At 45.9% G+C, this 17,884-nt stretch overlaps 1 protein-coding gene across 9 annotated transcripts in view; it reads right to left on the bottom strand.

Annotated features, from left to right (window-relative positions):
• Positions 1 to 17,884, bottom strand: part of DOCK11 (dedicator of cytokinesis 11) — an 87,013-nt gene that overhangs the window by 38,869 nt on the left and 30,260 nt on the right. For 4 of the 9 annotated variants that reach the window (XM_074915547.1, XM_074915551.1, XM_074915549.1 and 1 more), the window contains exons 11-31: positions 16,752 to 16,892; positions 14,881 to 15,090; positions 14,386 to 14,508; positions 13,325 to 13,407; positions 11,680 to 11,802; positions 11,422 to 11,498; positions 10,089 to 10,273; positions 9,921 to 9,986; positions 9,658 to 9,750; positions 9,126 to 9,249; positions 8,341 to 8,462; positions 7,796 to 7,882; positions 6,503 to 6,592; positions 4,899 to 5,017; positions 2,685 to 2,754; positions 2,482 to 2,607; positions 2,103 to 2,165; positions 1,872 to 1,943; positions 1,343 to 1,489; positions 800 to 883; positions 268 to 379 (exon numbers count right to left, since the gene is read on the bottom strand). In XM_074915547.1, coding sequence (XP_074771648.1) covers positions 268 to 379; positions 800 to 883; positions 1,343 to 1,489; positions 1,872 to 1,943; positions 2,103 to 2,165; positions 2,482 to 2,607; positions 2,685 to 2,754; positions 4,899 to 5,017; positions 6,503 to 6,592; positions 7,796 to 7,882; positions 8,341 to 8,462; positions 9,126 to 9,249; positions 9,658 to 9,750; positions 9,921 to 9,986; positions 10,089 to 10,273; positions 11,422 to 11,498; positions 11,680 to 11,802; positions 13,325 to 13,407; positions 14,386 to 14,508; positions 14,881 to 15,090; positions 16,752 to 16,892 — 2,317 coding nt within the window. The remainder of the gene's footprint in view (positions 1 to 267; positions 380 to 799; positions 884 to 1,342; positions 1,490 to 1,871; positions 1,944 to 2,102; positions 2,166 to 2,481; positions 2,608 to 2,684; positions 2,755 to 4,898; positions 5,018 to 6,502; positions 6,593 to 7,795; positions 7,883 to 8,340; positions 8,463 to 9,125; positions 9,250 to 9,657; positions 9,751 to 9,920; positions 9,987 to 10,088; positions 10,274 to 11,421; positions 11,499 to 11,679; positions 11,803 to 13,324; positions 13,408 to 14,385; positions 14,509 to 14,880; positions 15,091 to 16,751; positions 16,893 to 17,884) is intronic. The other 5 variants (XM_074915550.1, XM_074915552.1, XM_074915555.1 and 2 more) reach the window with 2 other exon arrangements.

The raw sequence follows: 17,884 nt of genomic DNA, 5'->3' as shown, positions 1-17,884 counted from the left end.
GTATTTACTTATATAAGGGCAGTTTCTTTCAGATATTGTTAGTCCCATGCAAACTTAAATATATGAAATAGAGACAAGACTAATTGTATATCATTCTGGAGCAAAATGATGTAAACCTGCCAGACCAGCATCTTTTCCTGAGGTTAATATAAATCAGGCTAACCAGGACATAAATTTCCTTGACACCAAACTAAATCCCGTCTGGTCAGAAGCCATCAAGACTAATAAATCATAGCTCTCTAGCTAGTCTCTTGAGAAAGGACATACCTTGAACTCTTTGCAGCTTGGGTTTGGAAAAGGTCATTGGTAAGTTCAGAGGAATGTAGTGCTCATGATTGCAAATGGTTTGAAGAAATTCAAACTTGTATTCAACCAGCAGCTAAGAAAAAAAAGACAAAAACACAAATTGTGTTTTCAGTTTGACACATTTTCTTCCAGTTCAGTGTGTTTGTTGCACAAGGACTGAGGAATCTAAACAGCATTTGGTGAAACTGAGTAATAACTGGCAAATTTTTGTGCTGTTCCCCCTAAGTGTCAGTGCATGCAGCTGTCACTTGGGACTTCTTTACCGTTTTCATCCAGACTATTAATCAATCTCTCCTTTGGTTTTGAGTCTTTACATTGTTTTAAAGCTTAGCTGCATACTGGCTCTTGGCTCAGACAAAAAGGTCTCTGCCTTCAGAAGACTCTGCAGAAACAATGTCTAAAGGGACTCCAAGAATCATATAATCACTACAGAGCTTTGACTGACATAGATATGTACAACTGCAAGCCACCTTTCAAGAAACATACTGCTTACCTTAGGGTCTTTTGGGCTGAATCCAGAAATGTAATCATTTATCAAGTTAAAAACAAATCCTCTGTCCATAAAAGTCAAACAACGCTGGAGAAAAAATAGCAACATGTGACCAATCATTAAAAATAAAAGTAATCATCCTAAATCATCTCCATGCTACCATCCTGCCAGCAGCCAGATTTGATCCTCTGGGCTGCTGCTGACTTTCCAAAATGTACTTGGTCCTGTTTCTCTGTAATTATTTGGATGACCTCACTGAAGTCCCCAGTGGACAAGAGAAATATTTAAAATGAGAGCACACATAGTTCTTTTCAGGTTTTGAACAGTTGCTAGGCATGACTGAAAACCCTAGATAACATATAGAGTATCACAGTCTCTCTCTTGGAAAGTTTCTTTCCTAGGAATGCTTATCCCCTCCAGAGTTTTCATCACCGAAGAAACCAAAGAGATGATAAAGTACAAACACATTTGCTTGCTTGATGCTTACTTCTAAGTGTTGGGGTTTTTTTCTGATAAAAGCCTAGGGGAAGGAAAGAAGCTGCTGACCTTCAGGAAGTTAGCCAAGCTAAAGTTGACATTCCTGGACTCTTCAGGGATTTCATTATAGCGAATGGTCACGTGAGGAATGATGGCGAGCAGCAACGAATGCAGGGCGTGCTGATAGGAGTCGGGGAACCGCTGGCCTCTGGGCAGCTGAAACCAAAAGCCCGTCCTACACTCAGTGCTGCAAGTGAGCAGCTGGGGAGAACCAAGCGCAGGCGCAAATTCCCTTTAGCATTTGTTTATGTTATTTCCTGATAAAACATTGACACAAAGAAAGCACTGGCTGAAACTGCAATAGCTAGTAACAGAAAAGGAGGCTGCATGAGCCATGAGGAGACCTGGAATTTTTAAATTACAGTTGAGATTGAAAAGGGGAAGAAGAGGAAGGTAAAGTGGAAAAAAAGGGAAAGATCTGGCTAGCTCTTCAGCTTGACAGGGTTTTTTTAAAATAGTTACATAGTTTTTCAGAGAAACTTTAGGAGAAGAGTTTGTGATGGCTCTGTAATGCAGCATCAAACAAATTTATTTTTACCTTGATTTTGTTTTCTTCCAGTAAGTACATAGCCATTGACTTCGCCAGTGCTTCAAAGAAAAACCACGAGTACTAGAATGAACAAAGAATGCTATTATTTTTCTCAGCAGGACTGAACATGTTTGCCTATGTGGGGAAGCAGCAGTGTGGGAGGGAGAGCTCACATTTAAATGGCATTTTGTAAGCACAGCTGTGCTTGCACAGCTAGCTTGGCATGGGTGCCTTTGCTACCTGGAGGAGTCCTGCCAGTCTTGGGGTGGGAATAGCTTCATCCCCTCTGCACCCCAATGCACCCTGCAAGGAGCCAGAGAGGCAGAAAGTCAGTCTGCCTCCCGTGAGTCACTCCTCATGTGTGGCTTGAAGAAAACAGATAAAACTGGCATAACAAAAAGCCCTTTGCTGTGTCCAGCCATGAGCCTTAACACAAACAGGTTCCCTGCAAGAATTCATTTTGGTTGTAAGGGGAGAACGCCAAGGATGTGGATGTGAGGAACTGCCCTGGTAGCTTTACTCTTGTGGTGGGTTTGGATGGGTGAAAGTGTAGGGCTTTATACCAGACCCCTTTTTCCTCCCCTCCACCCTTGGCAGCCAAGTACTGCCAATACTTCACCTTGAGTAGCTTATTGATGGCTAAAAAATCTGCTGACTGCTTCAAGATTGTAGTCATAGAAAGGACCAGGATTTCATGGGTCATCTTCACCTGTGTGACACTGGGTTTCTCGGCTCGAAAGACGTACTGAAGCAAGAGGAACAGCGTTAGCAGTGTGCTTTCTCACAGAAGGGAGTTTTGCAGAGTGGTGTGTCATGACTGACCTTTATGAAGGAGCGCAAGTAGTGGTCTAGTCCTTCTTCGTGACACTTGGACACAATGTGCAGAAGAACCCTGGGGAGAAATGTGGTTTCTGTTCAGCATGCAATGTGAGGACAAGTTCCTCCAGCTCATGAAAACAGACACCATCTGTGTCCTATCCTGCTCAGCACCAAAAGCCTCACCAACAACGGCACGGCCTGACTTGCAGAGAACCAATACCTGCAGGCTAGCACCCCTTACAGATCCTGTGGCTGCAGCATCCTTGCCACAGCACAGCACCTCAACAAAGCACTCAGAGCTGAGGTGGCCAAAGCCTCTTCTCCACTTTGGTGCTGGACCAGGTGTCTCCCAGATCAGCTGCCTTCAATTCTCAAGACTCCCTACACAATGAGTTGAGGTGAAGCATTTCTCTGCAGAGGGACATATCCTATTCTTCAGCCTCTGTGCATGCCAGGATTAAAGCCTACCACTACTTAAATTCAAGTTGCAGTGAGCATTAGGCACCTAAACAATGTTCAGGTGTTAGGTAAGTTGAAACCAAAAATATTAAGTTAATTTGCTCTGCAGCCAGTTCTCTGGCTGTATCTGTGGACCTGCTACATGGAGAGCAAGCCCACTTACCCCTCCTGCACACCCTACAGATTCATCCACACAGCTTATCATCTATTGAGTCTGTCCTCAGTGGGAGCCTTTTCCTAATGATAATACAAGTGACAATGAACAACTATACTACATCAAGTTTGCAAACTGATCACAAAAACCCCACTGAATCTCTGCTGAGAAGCAGGGAAAAATTTCTCCATGGTTATACTCTGATACCTTCCTGCATCCCCTGAATTCATTAATTCTGGAAGGCTGTTTTACTGAATTTGCATCATATGCTCCTTGTTATTTGCACTGGATTATTTTCGGGCTGTTGCCTTGCAGTTCACTGGGGCCAGGCAGACCCGGGAGAACATGCCAGCCCTGTGGAATCACTCCAGGTGTCTGATGAAGGCAGCAAGCACCCAGTTTCCCCAGCCAACATTGGGGATTTACATTCCAGTTCCAGCCAGAGGGAACAACAAACTATTGCACATTGTCACAGAACCCACAGGCCAAACCACAGGGAGGAGTTTACAAGCCATTTATCAGATAAAGTGGGTTTTAAATTCCAGTCTGAAAGTTTGGATGAGAAAACAGTTGTCATTAAACAGAAAGCTACTGACAAACTGGAAAGCATCAGGCAGAGTTCTGAAAAAAATCTCTGGAAGTGAAGATGGGAGCTGGTCACCCAGCAGGTAGCCAGGGTCACTTGTTCCCGTGCCCTTGCCCTCTGGTGACTCAAGCAGAGTGGGATTACAGTGCTCCACACAGGAGAAGTCCCCACAACCTGCACCGCATGGCTCAGGACTTGACTGCAATAGGCCTCACATCCCTGGGGGATCAGGGCTCAGCCTCCGACCTCCAGTTTCATGGGAGCAAGATGCTTTTGGCACACGGATGCACGGTACCTCCTGGAGGCAGAGGCAGATCTCCATGGAGCGGCATCCAGCACCCCCTTGGCACTGCAGAGAGGAAGAACCACGGGAGAAGATGGATGTTTTAATGCATCCATCACTTGAGGGGTTTCATGGCCAGAACTAGACAGGGAAGGTGCTTTTACACCTTTGCTGCCTTTGGGCCCTGCACAAGCCTGCACAACAGCAGAAACTTTCTGCGGGGACCAGGCCGTGGTCGGTGCTGCCCTCTTGGGGCTGCAGGCCCGGCAGAGCATCGCTAAACAAACCACCGCCTGCTTCTGGCCGTATATTCTGAGCCAACACAGATGTAGCTCCAGGGGATTTTTACACCACTTCTGACACAGGGGACCTGTGTGCAGGGATGTGACCAGGGCATCGCTCCCGCCAGGAAACCACATCTGCTGCCTGCAGCTGGGATGTGCCCAGGCGCTCTGGAGCCTTTCGATGTCCCAATAACTTGGCTCCCAGAGCCATGCCCACCAACAAACCCCTTCCCTTTTGAAAAACAAACCGTGTGTATCTTTAAAATACCACATTTTTCCCCAGGCAGCTGCCAGGACAAGGGCCCCGCGATGCACCATGCCAGCCAGACGTGAGCAAGCAGCAATGCCGTCACTTAGCACCTTGTACCGGGAAACCACACCCAGCTTTACACTGTAGTTGTGGTTTTGTGTTTGTAACTGAAGAAAACCGGATGGTTTACCAGACACTCACATGGTGCAGTTGACAGCTACTTCATCTTCCTGGGTCACGTTTGTAAGGACTCTAAATAGTTGCATAAGAATTACAGGTAGAAACTGAATCATTACTTGGATCTCCATGGCGTGCAAACACTAAAACAAATGTTCAAAACACAGACAACTTTTAGTTCAACATTTTGCAGATGTTAAATATTTATAGTCCACAGACATTTCTGTGGCAATAGGACAGGCATTAGCAAATGCTTCAGGGTGTGGGCTTCAGCCCGCCAGAGGACAGAACTTGAACCCATGGCAGCGCTCCCTGCCTGCCTTCCCGCTGACAGATTCCAGCTGCATGCCTTCGGGGAGCAGCATCAATCACTCATGGCAGGTATTAACCCTCCTCTCAGATATGCCCAGGCAGCTATGACTTAATTAGAGATCACATGCTACGATCTGACCTCAATAACCCAGAATTTAAGACTGAAGTGTTGCTCCTGATTTTTCTCTGTCACCTGTGACAGTTTTTTGAATTGATTAAATCCCATTTTCACAAATGCCTTTGGAGCATGGAAACCTGATGCCCCATAAGACTTCTCTCCAAAGAGCACAGCCTGCTATTGGAAATGGGATTTAAGTGACTTGGTGAAGGTCAAGATTATCTGGTGGATACACTCTCCACCCATCTCATAGACCTCTTTTGCCTGAATCTCACAATATGAGTAGGAAAGACGGTGCATTTCACTTTCAGTTTTCAAACCTGCAAATCTAATGAAAGGTTCTTAAATCTGTATCTAGTTATTAAATTACTGAAATCAAGCTGTTGGTGGTAAAAAGCCCTCACTTGTGGTTAGCATGTAAATGTCTCCCTCTCTGCAGGCTGCAGTGAGGTCACTGTGGTTGAACAGGACTGGGACCTACTCAGCCCCTTGATGAAATACTCACAACAAAACAACTGTTCTTTCAGTGTTTGGCTTCAAAATCTGCTATTATTTCTATTTCTTAAAATATTTATACATTATCTGAAACACACCCAGTAACTTTGTGATGATAAATCCCCACCACTGGAAGCGGAGCTGTTGCTACAGCAGCACTCTCAAAAACGGGCAGTTATGGAAGGAAACAAGGACAGTAAACAGCCAAGAAATACATTCCCTGCAGAAGCCGTTGCTGGATCTGCTCCTGGGCCCTTACTCATGCTGCAGTGACTGCTGAAAAGCTGGATCTGGGTCACAAGTTATCTGTGGTCAAATATAACTGACCAATAATCTCACGGATCTTTTTCAGGCTGAAAAAAAATCCTGTTTTGGATACTCCAGAAAACAAGAAGTTGTGCTACAGTTTAAAGGTCTGAATCATATCTAAGGCAGCAGGGGAGGAGCGTGCAAGCCCACAAGAAGGAGTGTTTGCCATGAGCATGGCAGAGCGATGCCGACTACTTGTTTTATCTACTGTAAGAGGCAGTGGGAAGCAGCACAAGGACAGCAGACAGTTATGTCAGTAAGCAAAGGTAAGGATATTGCACAATGCACTGGTCCCAGCACTGCAGCGGGAGTGTGTTCCTACAGGACAGGGGTCTGGGTATTTACTGATGGTCTGTAAAAACACAAATGAAGCCCACTGACAGGCACTGTTCACCTTTAGGTATTTTACAAGCTCTCCTGGGACTTCCTTAGCTCCCGCCTGGACCAGCTGGCAGTACTGGAAGAATTTGTGCAAGTGCATGTCCTGGAAGAGACAAACAAGTAGAATGCAGCAGCTTCAATATGTCCCAATCACTACTCTGCAGCTTACACTCAAAAATCTGCTGACTTACCTGCAGCAGTAGGCCACATCCCTAGCAAGCCCCACATCACTACCAGTGGCACCCTTGGTGCCCAGCTGCCATCTCCCGGGCCTGCAGCACTGCTCCCTGCCTTTTCCAACGTACCCAGCCACTGCCCATCCCCTGGCTCCCAACCAATCTTGAGATTAAGCACAAAACTGCCAGCAGTGTTAAAATTCTCCTGTGGTTGTACTACCCTGAGCACAATCCCCATCCAACACTGGTCTGGAGAAGCAGGAGCCCTCCTCTCCCAGCTGCAACTCTTCGAGACTGCCTCACCATCTGCCTCACTGACCTCCTACTGTCCATCTGAGGCAGACTCTCCTTTCCATTCCTCTCCCTCCTTCTCCAAGGTTAAATTTAATTACTGGGTTATTTAATGCTGAAAAGCATTTGGGAATGTAATTCAGTGAGTAGAACTACTGTGATGCTCTCAGTGCTGTACAGAATCATTAAGACCCTAAAACAGATTCAGATGATGCTGAAAGCAAGTTACTGTGAATGTAAATGCAGCTGATTCCATCCAGCACAGGATACCAAGCCCTGCCAAGGGCATTTCCCCATGAGCAGTGCTGACAGGAGGTGCCTCAGAGCATGTGCTGGGGATCTTTGTTGCACATCACATGAAGCTTAGGGAAGTCCATCACTACCATAAGACAGCAGAACACACAAGGACTTGGTAAAGCAGCCTGAACTGGTTTCAAAGGGACTTTTGTTTTCTTGTGTCTGCTCTTGTCAGAAACTTTTTCTTTAAACTTAATAAAAAGTCTAATATTTGGGGAAACCTCTCATTTCCACCAGTTCTTTTCTTTTGCATCATTGAAGCAGCTCACTTGCTCAAATATTTCCTTGGTCCTGTCAGTTACAGTGCAAATGGCTAAGAAAACATCAGCCTCTCCCTACTCACTCACACAACGGTCTCATCACATCCAGACAGAGGCAGATCCCTGCAAGTAATCCCTGCTACAGCAGTGTGTCAGTGCTGCCCTGCAAACAGAGGTGCCTCCTTCCCACAGCACCTACAGCACAGTGGTAGTAGAGATATGCAGCAATTGCTTCCTCTGCATTTGTGTTGAAAGTCTTTAAGAGCAAGGTGCTTGACTTACCTGGGTGTAAATGGTTGAGTCCAAATGGATTCTGATTTTAAACAGTGGCTTTGCTCCATCCACCCACTTCGCATCCACGCTGGGCTGCTGTGAACAGACAACATTCAAGTGCTTGGTTTTAGACTGCGGTGAGAAGGTGGCTGTGTGCAGGCAGACACCTGGTCAGAAGGTATGGGTTGGGGTGGAAGAATGGGTTCCCCCCCAGCACAAACACCAGCAACCTCACAGCAGCCACGGTAGGGCAGTGGGGTCCTTGTGAGAATGTGCACAGAGCATGTGTCCACTCTCCTGCTTTGCACCACCTGCAACAGCCCAGTCCAGGCTACCACAAAAATATTCTCTGCAACCTATATAACCATGGAAAGTGGAATTAAAAGTGTCTTGTAACCTACCCCTAAAAAACTTAAGCTTTGGGGGCTGCCCTGTAGTAGGGATCTTTCCAGCTGAGCAGAGCACCAACAGAAACTCAGAACTTACAGTGGTAAAAAACCCCTCAGCTTTCCTCTTCCTTTTATATTTAAGTCCATTTCAAATGGCATTCCTACCTTTCGTGACTCTGTGTCTCCAAGACCCAGGTAGCCAGGTGGAAGGTTGGATGAAACGGGCAAATGCCGCTCCAGGGTGACAATCCGTCCATCCTTCAGCAGTGGGACCCAGGAGTATCCCACTGTGGAGGCAACCAGTGTCCAGAGTTAGCAGATACACAGTGATACGTGTTTAGCTCAAGCTCCAAAAAGAGCTGTGTCTCACCCTGAGAAGATCAAACTCGCAGTCGTGCAAGTGGCTGCAATGAGGCTGGGATTGACCATGTCAGCCTTGTTAAAGCACGTTTTACCTGGTGACTTGGTGAATGAAATGCAGACATGGCACAACACAGATCAGGAGTGGGTTTGAGGGGCAGAAAGCCATGGTTTGTGCACCACGAGGGTCCTTCAGTCACGCAAGGACTGGATGAACCGAGAGGCATCCCAGCCAGTGGGACCGGGTGCGCTCAGCCTCTTACACATGCCTAGTGTTGGTAGGATTGGCCTCTGAGCCCCGATCTCATGTCAAGATTTGTTTGTGACTTGACTGAGAATAGCCCATTCATGCAAGCCAAGTCAAGAACACGCAGAAATAGCTGTCAGACTGCAGCAAAAATTTGAGCTTTAGTATATGCGAAAACAATGTCTTTTATTTCAGTTTAAACCCACGATTTGTATTAGGTTGCTTTCAAAAAAGAAAATTCAGAGAGGTTAGTATTTTAACCAAATTTTTTTTCATGTCCCTACATTAATTTCAGCTTGGACTCTTACACTCCAACAGAAGTAATTTAGAGCATTGAACATACCTTGAGTTTCAACGGTGTCCTGTTTTTTCGATGTTGCCTTTGTATTAATTTCACAGCTGACATGATAGAAGGTGAAAAGCAAATGATGCTTTTGATGGAGGTGAATTGGAAGCTCAATTTTAATCTAAAATGATATCATGACAGATAAGACTGTATTTTTAGTTGTGGAGTAATACTTCAAGTTCCATATTATTTTAAAAATGCTATGTTGGATGCAGTTACACAAGGTACATTCCTACCCATCTTAAACAACTCCTGCCTAGCATTTTCATCACATTTGCACATTACTTATTAATGGGGGTGTGTGATTGGAGTGCACAAAGCGTGACAGTAAAGACAGCAGAAAACAAACTGGCATTAAAAATTGACAAAGTCTCTGGCTTTGCTGAACCCTTCTACTGAGGCAAAGGGCTGGTGGTTATTTTTACCCGTATTTCACCCAGCCCTTTGGTAACCTGAAAGGTAACGTGAAAGGCCCCTTGGCTTTGTAGCATCCAGGAAAATCTGTTATTTCCCACCATTTTGTTTTTACCTCGTCATAGAACTCTGGACTCTGGTTGTGATGCAGCACAGCAGCATATGCATTTGTGGTCAGGAGGTGGCCTCCAGGTTTGCCATATATGCACTGGAAACACAAATGAAGAGCTGAATTCAGGGTTGATGCCACCCTAAATTAGCTAGCCAAACTAGGTGCTTTGCTAACCAAACTTGGTGCTTTTCTGTTGTCCTGCTCAGCCTGGCTGGCACACAGTACACAGCAGCGAGCAAATGGCAGCCCCATTAACAGGTACCCACCTTTAACGGCCTGGCATCAGCTTCATCTGAATCCCTGAACTCAACACAGACAGCAATATTCCTTGCCTGAAACGGGGTAGAACAGGAGGATGAGCCATTGCTACAGGTCAGCAGCATCACCCCAGACCATGCTGAGTCTGGCTGCAGCCTGCTGTCCAGGTCGCTCACCTTTGCAAACACTTTCTGGTTCTCATACTTCAAATGCAACGGGTAGACATAGAGGTGGTTTTTGTAGACAGTGAAGGGATAACAGTATTTTGCAACTTCTGGGACAAGCTCCTCCACTTCAACTGCAATGTCCTCACAGCTCTTCTCAAAAGGCTTTATAGGAATATAAGAAGCTGTAACACAATCTAGAAGAGAAGGAAAGCTTGGATAAGTGCACACCCCACAAACATGGGAAGTACAGCCCATATGAAAGAAAATTCCTGGGTCTGAAACTCTGCTATTGCTCTAGAGCACCCACTTCACATCAGAGGATCATGTGTGTTGATCAGGCAGCAGGACTTGGGCCACTCCCACTGAAATGATTAAGTGAAAATTCTCCCCTTGATCATGCAACATCTGTGGTCCCCAACTGCATTAGAAATACTGAGAAAAGATGGATGCATGGACACCACAGGGTTCTGCTCTCCTTGCCAGTGGGGACTGGAGAAGTGGCACTTTCCTGTAGCTCTGGGCAAAGTCAAAGGGTACTATGAATGACCCATGCCTGGGTAGGGACAGCTGCTCTGCCCAGAACCTGCACCTTGGGTATTCCAGGAATTTCACCCATTGAGTTACTGTTTTATAGATCATGTATACATCACCTGACTGAAGCAGACAGGCTACTGAGATGATGACTTGAGACTGATGTCTCAGAGTGTGTCAGTGCCACTGTGTCTTTTTTACTCTTGGCTTCAGAAAGATGTTTGAAAATTATGTTGCCTCCAAATACCAGTGCACAAGCCCTGCCTAATTCACTGAGACTCACATCCACCATAAGAGGGAGTTCATCTCAAGTGATGGCCTTTTAAAGAACAGAAAAAATCAAGTCCACTAGAAAAACCTTTTGGACAGGGAACTGGACTATAGAACATGTGTCACGAGCTGCCAAATGCCCATGGAGTGACATGACCAGTCCTTTCCTTACCTCAGTTTCTTTAAATGCAAAGCAAAGGATCGCACTGACCACGTTTGTGAAGCCCTATGGTGTTATGGCCAAAAAGGTTATGAGAGATTGGTGTAATAACAGTAAAAGCAGGCAGGTGGCTTATTTAGATTTAGGATGTGATGGCCAAACTGTGAAGCAGATACACCTCTCAGATAAACCTCTGTGCTCAGACCACATCCCTTCACGGAATCCACCAGAAAGACTTAAAAGTCAGTGGTTGTGCTGAATTACTCATTTCTCATTGCAGCCCAAGATACTCTTGTTAATGAAAGAGCAAAACTCCCCACAGAAGCATTAACTCCAGAGGCTAGAGCTATCAGCACTTATTTTAAGATGCAAGATCCTTACTTGTGAAGTCTAGCGGGATGTCTTTGATGATGATATTTAACTGGGCTGGAATGACCTGTAGTTTTGTCTTCTCTGGTCTGCATTAGGGAGAAAGGAACAAGAGTGTGAACCTTCAAAGCTCAGGTGCTGAACACATCAGCAGTGATTTTTGTTAGTCTTTGAGTATTTTAGAAATTGTCGTCTCATGATTCCACTTAACTGTTTAAAAATGTATATTAAAATTCCTGCTCAGCCTCTGCAGCAGTCTCTTACACTTACTTCTTATACTCTGCTAAAAGCTTCAGCATATCTTCATTTGAGAGTTTGCCACTATCTTGCTTGTACAGAGGTGAGAATTTTCCTTCAGCATCGAGAGTGCCCTGGGAGTCTTTGAAAACTGGTCTGCAGGAATGAAAAGACACATTTCTTAAGTGTTGGTAAATACGCAGACACTGAGGTCTCTGACACGTCAGGCTGAAGGGCAGTTTATCAGGCAAGAGTTTCACTGGCCTCTGAAGCCTCTGAGCACCACTAGACCTCCCAGTCACTCTCCCATCCTCATGTGGTGCTTAGACCCCACACAAACTGCAATCCATCATGTCACATAAAATTGCATGGGACATCACCTGTCTCCCTTCTCTCCAGCCAGGTGAGGAGAACACACTCAGCCCAGTTCCAAGCCTGGCCCACAATCACAAATGCCCCTCAATGCCCTCCCACTAACACCAAGTGCTAAAATATCTTTCTAGTTGCATATGGAGTGAAGAGCATGGAATGCACAATGAAGACCAGCCTCAGGACATACATCAGCTTCCTCCTGAACCCAGAGCAGGAGATTGGACTTTGCCCTGGATAAATACCAGCATCTTTTCCCTTGAATATAAAGGCTGCAGGTGTCTGTATACAGTAAGAATATTAAAGCATCTGTACTCCCTTCTTCTTCCCCTTCTGTGCAAACACTTTTCTGTGCAAACACAAACACAAACTCTTCCAGGGATGCAGAGCAACACAGCTCCCCACACCAGGCCACCCAACTCCTTGGTCTCCAAATGCAGCTCTTTACCCAGCAGGAACAAATCTGAAGCCCTAAGTCAATGTCCACACACAGCCCACCATTAGGCTGAGGCACCACTTGAAAGAGGGCTGAGGCACTGAGCAAGCTGTGTGCTTGCTCCCAGGAGTGAGCTGCATCCCAGAAAGGCCATCTCAAAGCTGAGCAGCCAGTGTCACAGGAAAATCCAGCTCAAGAATACACATTGCAAGCTGTATACCATCAAATCCAGCCCACTGTGACAGTGATCAGGTGTGCCCATGTCATTACCATCCCTTTTGTCAGCCCCAAAGGAAGCAGTGGCAGAGAGGTGAACCCACCTTCAGGCTTTCTGCCGATGTGAGATTTAAGGGAGTTAGCACTGATGTACTTTATCCGTTCCAGTAAAAGAACAGGGAGGGAATGAGATTGCTATCTCCAGTCATTCCCAAGAACATTAATTAAAGCAGAGTATAAGATGGGAAACAAACTCCAGTTGTTTGCCACCACCAGACCAGCAGGTCCTCCACTCTCATCCTGGCAATGGCAATGCCTGGTGCCAGAAGGGAATCTCTGTGCCAATTCCCATGGTAGCATCGGGTGGTGTAATTCATCCTCAGGAATGTTCTGCCCTGATAGCAGTAGCTACAGGTCAGCAGGAAGGTTACTGTCTTCCCAGCACTGTTTACTTTTTAATATTTTGTTTCTAATTCTAAATAGAGCATTTCAGGCCAATCCCCATTCTATCTTGGGAATTGGAGCCAGATTCTGCCCTCATCTGCAACTTCACTGACTTCAGCCACTTGGCCCTTCGCCTGCTCGGCCGGATCGTGTCTCGGATAACGCACGGCAGCAGCTCCCGCCACGGCCAAAGCACAGCCCGAGGTGACTGACCTGGCAGCCCAGCCGAAGGGCATCCTGTACTGCCCCAGACGGCTGCACACCTGCTTGGCCACCTTGTGAACCTTCTGGGCAGTCTGCAAAATACAAGAGAGGTTAGCGTGTGCCACGGTTGCCATGCTGCCCTGGAAAAGGAGTAAAGAGCGCTGCACTCTCCAGGGAGAAGAAACTCCATAGTCCACAACACACAGCTCCCCAGACACACAGCACAACAGTCACTGAAGCAGCTGACAGACATCCCTGTCTGTCCCTTCACACCATGCACATTTACTACTTCTGCAAACCAATAGCACAGTCATATTAAAACTCCTGTTGATTTTGCATTAACCTGTCAGGGTATTAGTATTTTATTCTCCAAAGGGTATTAGTTTCTTTTTCAAACCTGACTCACCCTATACGGAGTTACAAAGTGTGCTGCAGGAATGCCATCACATACCAGGTGTTCCATGCACTGACTTTTCAGGGACTAATTTTTCCTGGCTGCAGCAAGGCAGCATCAGCTCCACCTGGCATGCAGAGACTGATGCTGGCAGCACAGGGACCCTCACTGACCACCCTTTGCATAAGTTCCCCCATGGCACTCTGCATGGAGCAATAAAGAGGCAGGGTGAACAGAATAAAGGGTGAAGCCCATGTTCTGCTGCTACTAAAACATCACTGTTCCCAGTGGGAGTGAGCTAGGACCAGTCCAAGACACTGCATGTAGCACCATGTAGCAGTGCTGCCTGCTTCTCTGGGGATAAAGTGTCTCACTTTTTTGCTGCCAGCCCAGGCTTTGCCTTGTTGAAGTGTAATGGGGAAAGGTCTCCCTGTCCCAGCTGCTTGGCTTTTTCTAAAAATCCTCTGCCTCTTTCCAAGAGGAAGAAACCAAATGTCTCAGGACAGCCCAGCTGAAGCCAGCAGGGGAACAGTGCAAGTAGCAGAATGGATGAAGACCATTATTTGCTAGGAAGAAGCTAAAGAGCAGCAGAAACAACCCATGTTTCAGACCACGCTACTCCCTGAAGCAGCAGACAGCATCACTAAGCAGATACTCTCATGGCTCCATCCAATACCTTTCCCGGGTCAGAGTTTTTCATGTACGGCTCTGCACAGTGCGTAATGCTGCCCTGCAGCACCTTCTCCACACGGGCCACCAGGAAGATCTCCACATGTGGGTCAGTCACGGAGAAAACCCCCTGCAATAGATAGACAGTAGGCTGTGTCAGAGAGCAGAACACCGACCTGCACCGCTGAGTTTGGCCCTGATCATCCCACTGTCCCTTCCCACAACCCACACAGACCTTGCTCTGGTTGCTGCTGTGGATGGGCTGTGGGGACTCACAAGGCTTGAGCATGGCCAAGTCTTGAAAAACTCTACCTGGTGCTTTGCCTATTGCTGCCTCTGAGCCCAAAGTGGCAATTGGCTTGAGATACTGACCAAAATCCCACAGCTCAAGAGAAAAGCTGACTTCTGCTTCTCCACACAGTGGATAATAACACATCACAATGTTACTGAACAGCCACTGCCTCAACAGAGATACAGAATGAGGAGAAAGTCAGTTCTTCACCCTTTTTATGTAGCGCAGGCAAGACTCAGGGACCCCATGCACAAGGCTCTCGCCCAGCGAACGTCCCTTGGTGCCCTCTGCTCCGGATGCAGAATTATCCAGCAGCATGTCACGGACGGACGGAGGGTTCAAGTCCACGTGGAAGTCAGCTGAAATCTTGCAATTATTTTTCAGGTCAAATAATGCCAAGCTTAGGAAAAAGGGCTCAACCTGGAAATTTGATTGAATACATATGTCATAAAAAGCAGCATAATGCAGGCTCAAGAGTATCAACATTCATTGCCTTTCCTGCTAGGTTTGCTTTCTACATCTGTTTGTTCCTTTAGTTTTGCACACCAGCATTTTACAGTACTCTTACACACAATTCGTGTTTATTTGCTTTATAAATACATAAACCCATTTTTTTCTGCATCTTCATGCATTTGATCTAATCAATTTGAATGAAACTATTGTACTTTAAAACCATCAATGAAATATAAAGAATGAATTCCATAGGGGTTTTTATATAGGTGATAAACTATGAACTTAGGAAGAAAAGATGATCCCAGTCCATCAGAGCTGTTTATCCTCTGCAAAGAGAAAAAAAATCAACTTAAGAGTGTTTATGTCCACATGCTAAAGGCCACTTATTGTCCAAAGTCAATCAGCCCTGGATGGCCCAACTGTAAGACACCCAAAACGTTCCTCAGCTGCTATATGCTGGGCGGCACAAGAGCAAAGTTAGCTCTTCCAGCCAAGAGAACTCAAACACAAGGCTGAGTAACTGCATGTGTAAAATCTGCCAACTCCTTTGTAGCTACTGACCTTGGCAGCATAAGGCAAGTGGCAACAATTCCATGTATTTTTAATTCAAAGATCCTAGCAGGCATGCGTCCATATAAAGATAAAAGCAAAGGCCTGAAGATAGGACTGTAGTGTGTCTGAGACATTACAGCATAACTCGGAGGCATTACATCAATACTAAAAATGTGCTGATTAGGTCTGACTCTGGGCCTGATTAAGGATGAATAACAAGAATCTCTGCTATCAGTAACGCATTCATCTGCCGGGAGTTTGTGAGTAGAACAAGCCTTGTGTACAGCTGTGAGCTGCCAATATGAAACCATCACGAAAAAGCCTTTGTAATTCTAACAGGCACCAGACAAGGTACCATCAGCAGATCTGACAGGGCCAGTGCTGCTGCCTCCCCTGTGATGCTATCTGCTGCTCTGCCACCCTTGCATACAGGGTTGACTCCAGCCAGAGCAAATGCAGCACATGATAATAGGGATTATATTTTGGGAGGAAAGACTGGAGGAGCCTTCAGCCTGGCAGAAAAAAGACTGAGGACAGATGTAATAGCTGCCTACAGACATCAGAGGCTCAGAAAATCCAAGGAAGAGCTTTTTAGGCTAAGGCACAACCTTGGCACAATAACAAATGCATATATAATAATAAAGTGGCTGTGCATACAGTTAGGCTGGGAGTCAGGAGAAGGTTTCAGAACAGGGAAATCCCTTGCCATTAGAGGAAATGAAATAAAACACAGCCCTGAGTGATTTGGAGATGGAGCTTTATCATTTATCAACAGGACTTTCACAGGGACCCAGAATGTGGCAGACACACATTCCCCATTCCCTATGCCTCTGAAATGCTTGTTTCCCAGCAGTCTCAGTTACTGGCACATCAGGACAGACCCTGCCCTCAAACACATGTTTTGGAAGCCCACAGTGCCAAGGCAGACAAATCTTGCAATGACCCTGGGCCAGCAGACACAGCCTGCCCAGGTCCCATTGGAGCTCATGGCAAAATGGGATGTTTTTATCCACCCAGGGTTTTTCTTGCCAGTGAGGAAAAAGAAGACAAAGCAGGACACACAGAGCTCCCCTTACATTGGTGGGTCCTCCTTCCGACCTGTCGCTGAGCTGAGCGAGGAGGTTGAGGGAGAAGTCCTGACAGCACACCACGAAGCGCCTGCTGCACTTTTCCTCAAATGGCTTCACGTCTGGCTCGATCCCCGAGAAGTCTAGCCTCTAGACAGCAAACAAATCTGGTCTCATTAAAAAAGATAATAAACCCCTAAATAATGTTAAAGAATCACATTATGGCAAATACTATCTTAATCAATTTTTTTTTTAAAGTGGTACAAAAGGTACAAGACATTCACAAATGAGTGCGTGACATTACACAAATGTATTCAAGAGATGAATTCGTGGGGATGTATCAATTTTTAGCAATCTGGCTTGTAGAGCAACAGAAAACAACCTCAGTATGATTTCAGTTCCTTCCTGCTTTTCTGTAACCCTGGGGATGCTCCCAAACACCATTTAGAGCTTGGGGAAGAAAGCAGAACATAAACTGTTATTACACTGAGAAACATATCTTCCATTTTGAAGATCTGACTAGTTCAAACTGATTAGCCTGAAATAGAGAGAAGGCACAGGCCACTGGGATCATGAACAACATCTCTAAGTGGAAGGCATTTCTAGATGCACAGCAATCTGTTTCTAACCGGTGCGGTTAGAAACAACAAAGACTGTCTGCAGAGCCACATGGGAAATCCAAATAGTCTTAATTATAATCACCTCCTTCCTAACCCAAAACACCCATACCTGGTCTTTGCCTCAACATCTGGCTTCTTGGAGAGCAGGCACGTACATGACCAAAATACAATCAGCCAGATAAAGACCCTAGCCTTCACTGTAGTCATTCAACTGGGGACACAGCACTACCAAACACCCCAAAATACCAGCACATTTCTCAGTGACAATCTGGCACAGTCCTATTCGTTTTTCCCCCTCAACTCCTGCAGAAACCTGAATACCAAACTTAGGGTGCTGATATCTCACAATCAAGTAATTTCAGAAAAATAGGCTGCAACTGTTAATCCCATTCTGGGAAACTCTTCCCATTGTTTCCCTATTTCTTTTTGAAGAGGACAGTACGTTGGAGGTGTATGTTCCTGCTCCAAGTTTCTTTGGCACCAGATATACAAGCACGCACATATGCACCAGCATTGACCAGG

Source organism: Athene noctua, chromosome 11, assembly GCF_965140245.1.
Source record: "Athene noctua chromosome 11, bAthNoc1.hap1.1, whole genome shotgun sequence".
Classification (NCBI taxonomy): domain Eukaryota; kingdom Metazoa; phylum Chordata; class Aves; order Strigiformes; family Strigidae; genus Athene; species Athene noctua.
The sequence above is the reverse complement of the archived record's forward strand: the minus strand, read 5'-3'. Positions and strand labels throughout refer to the sequence as shown.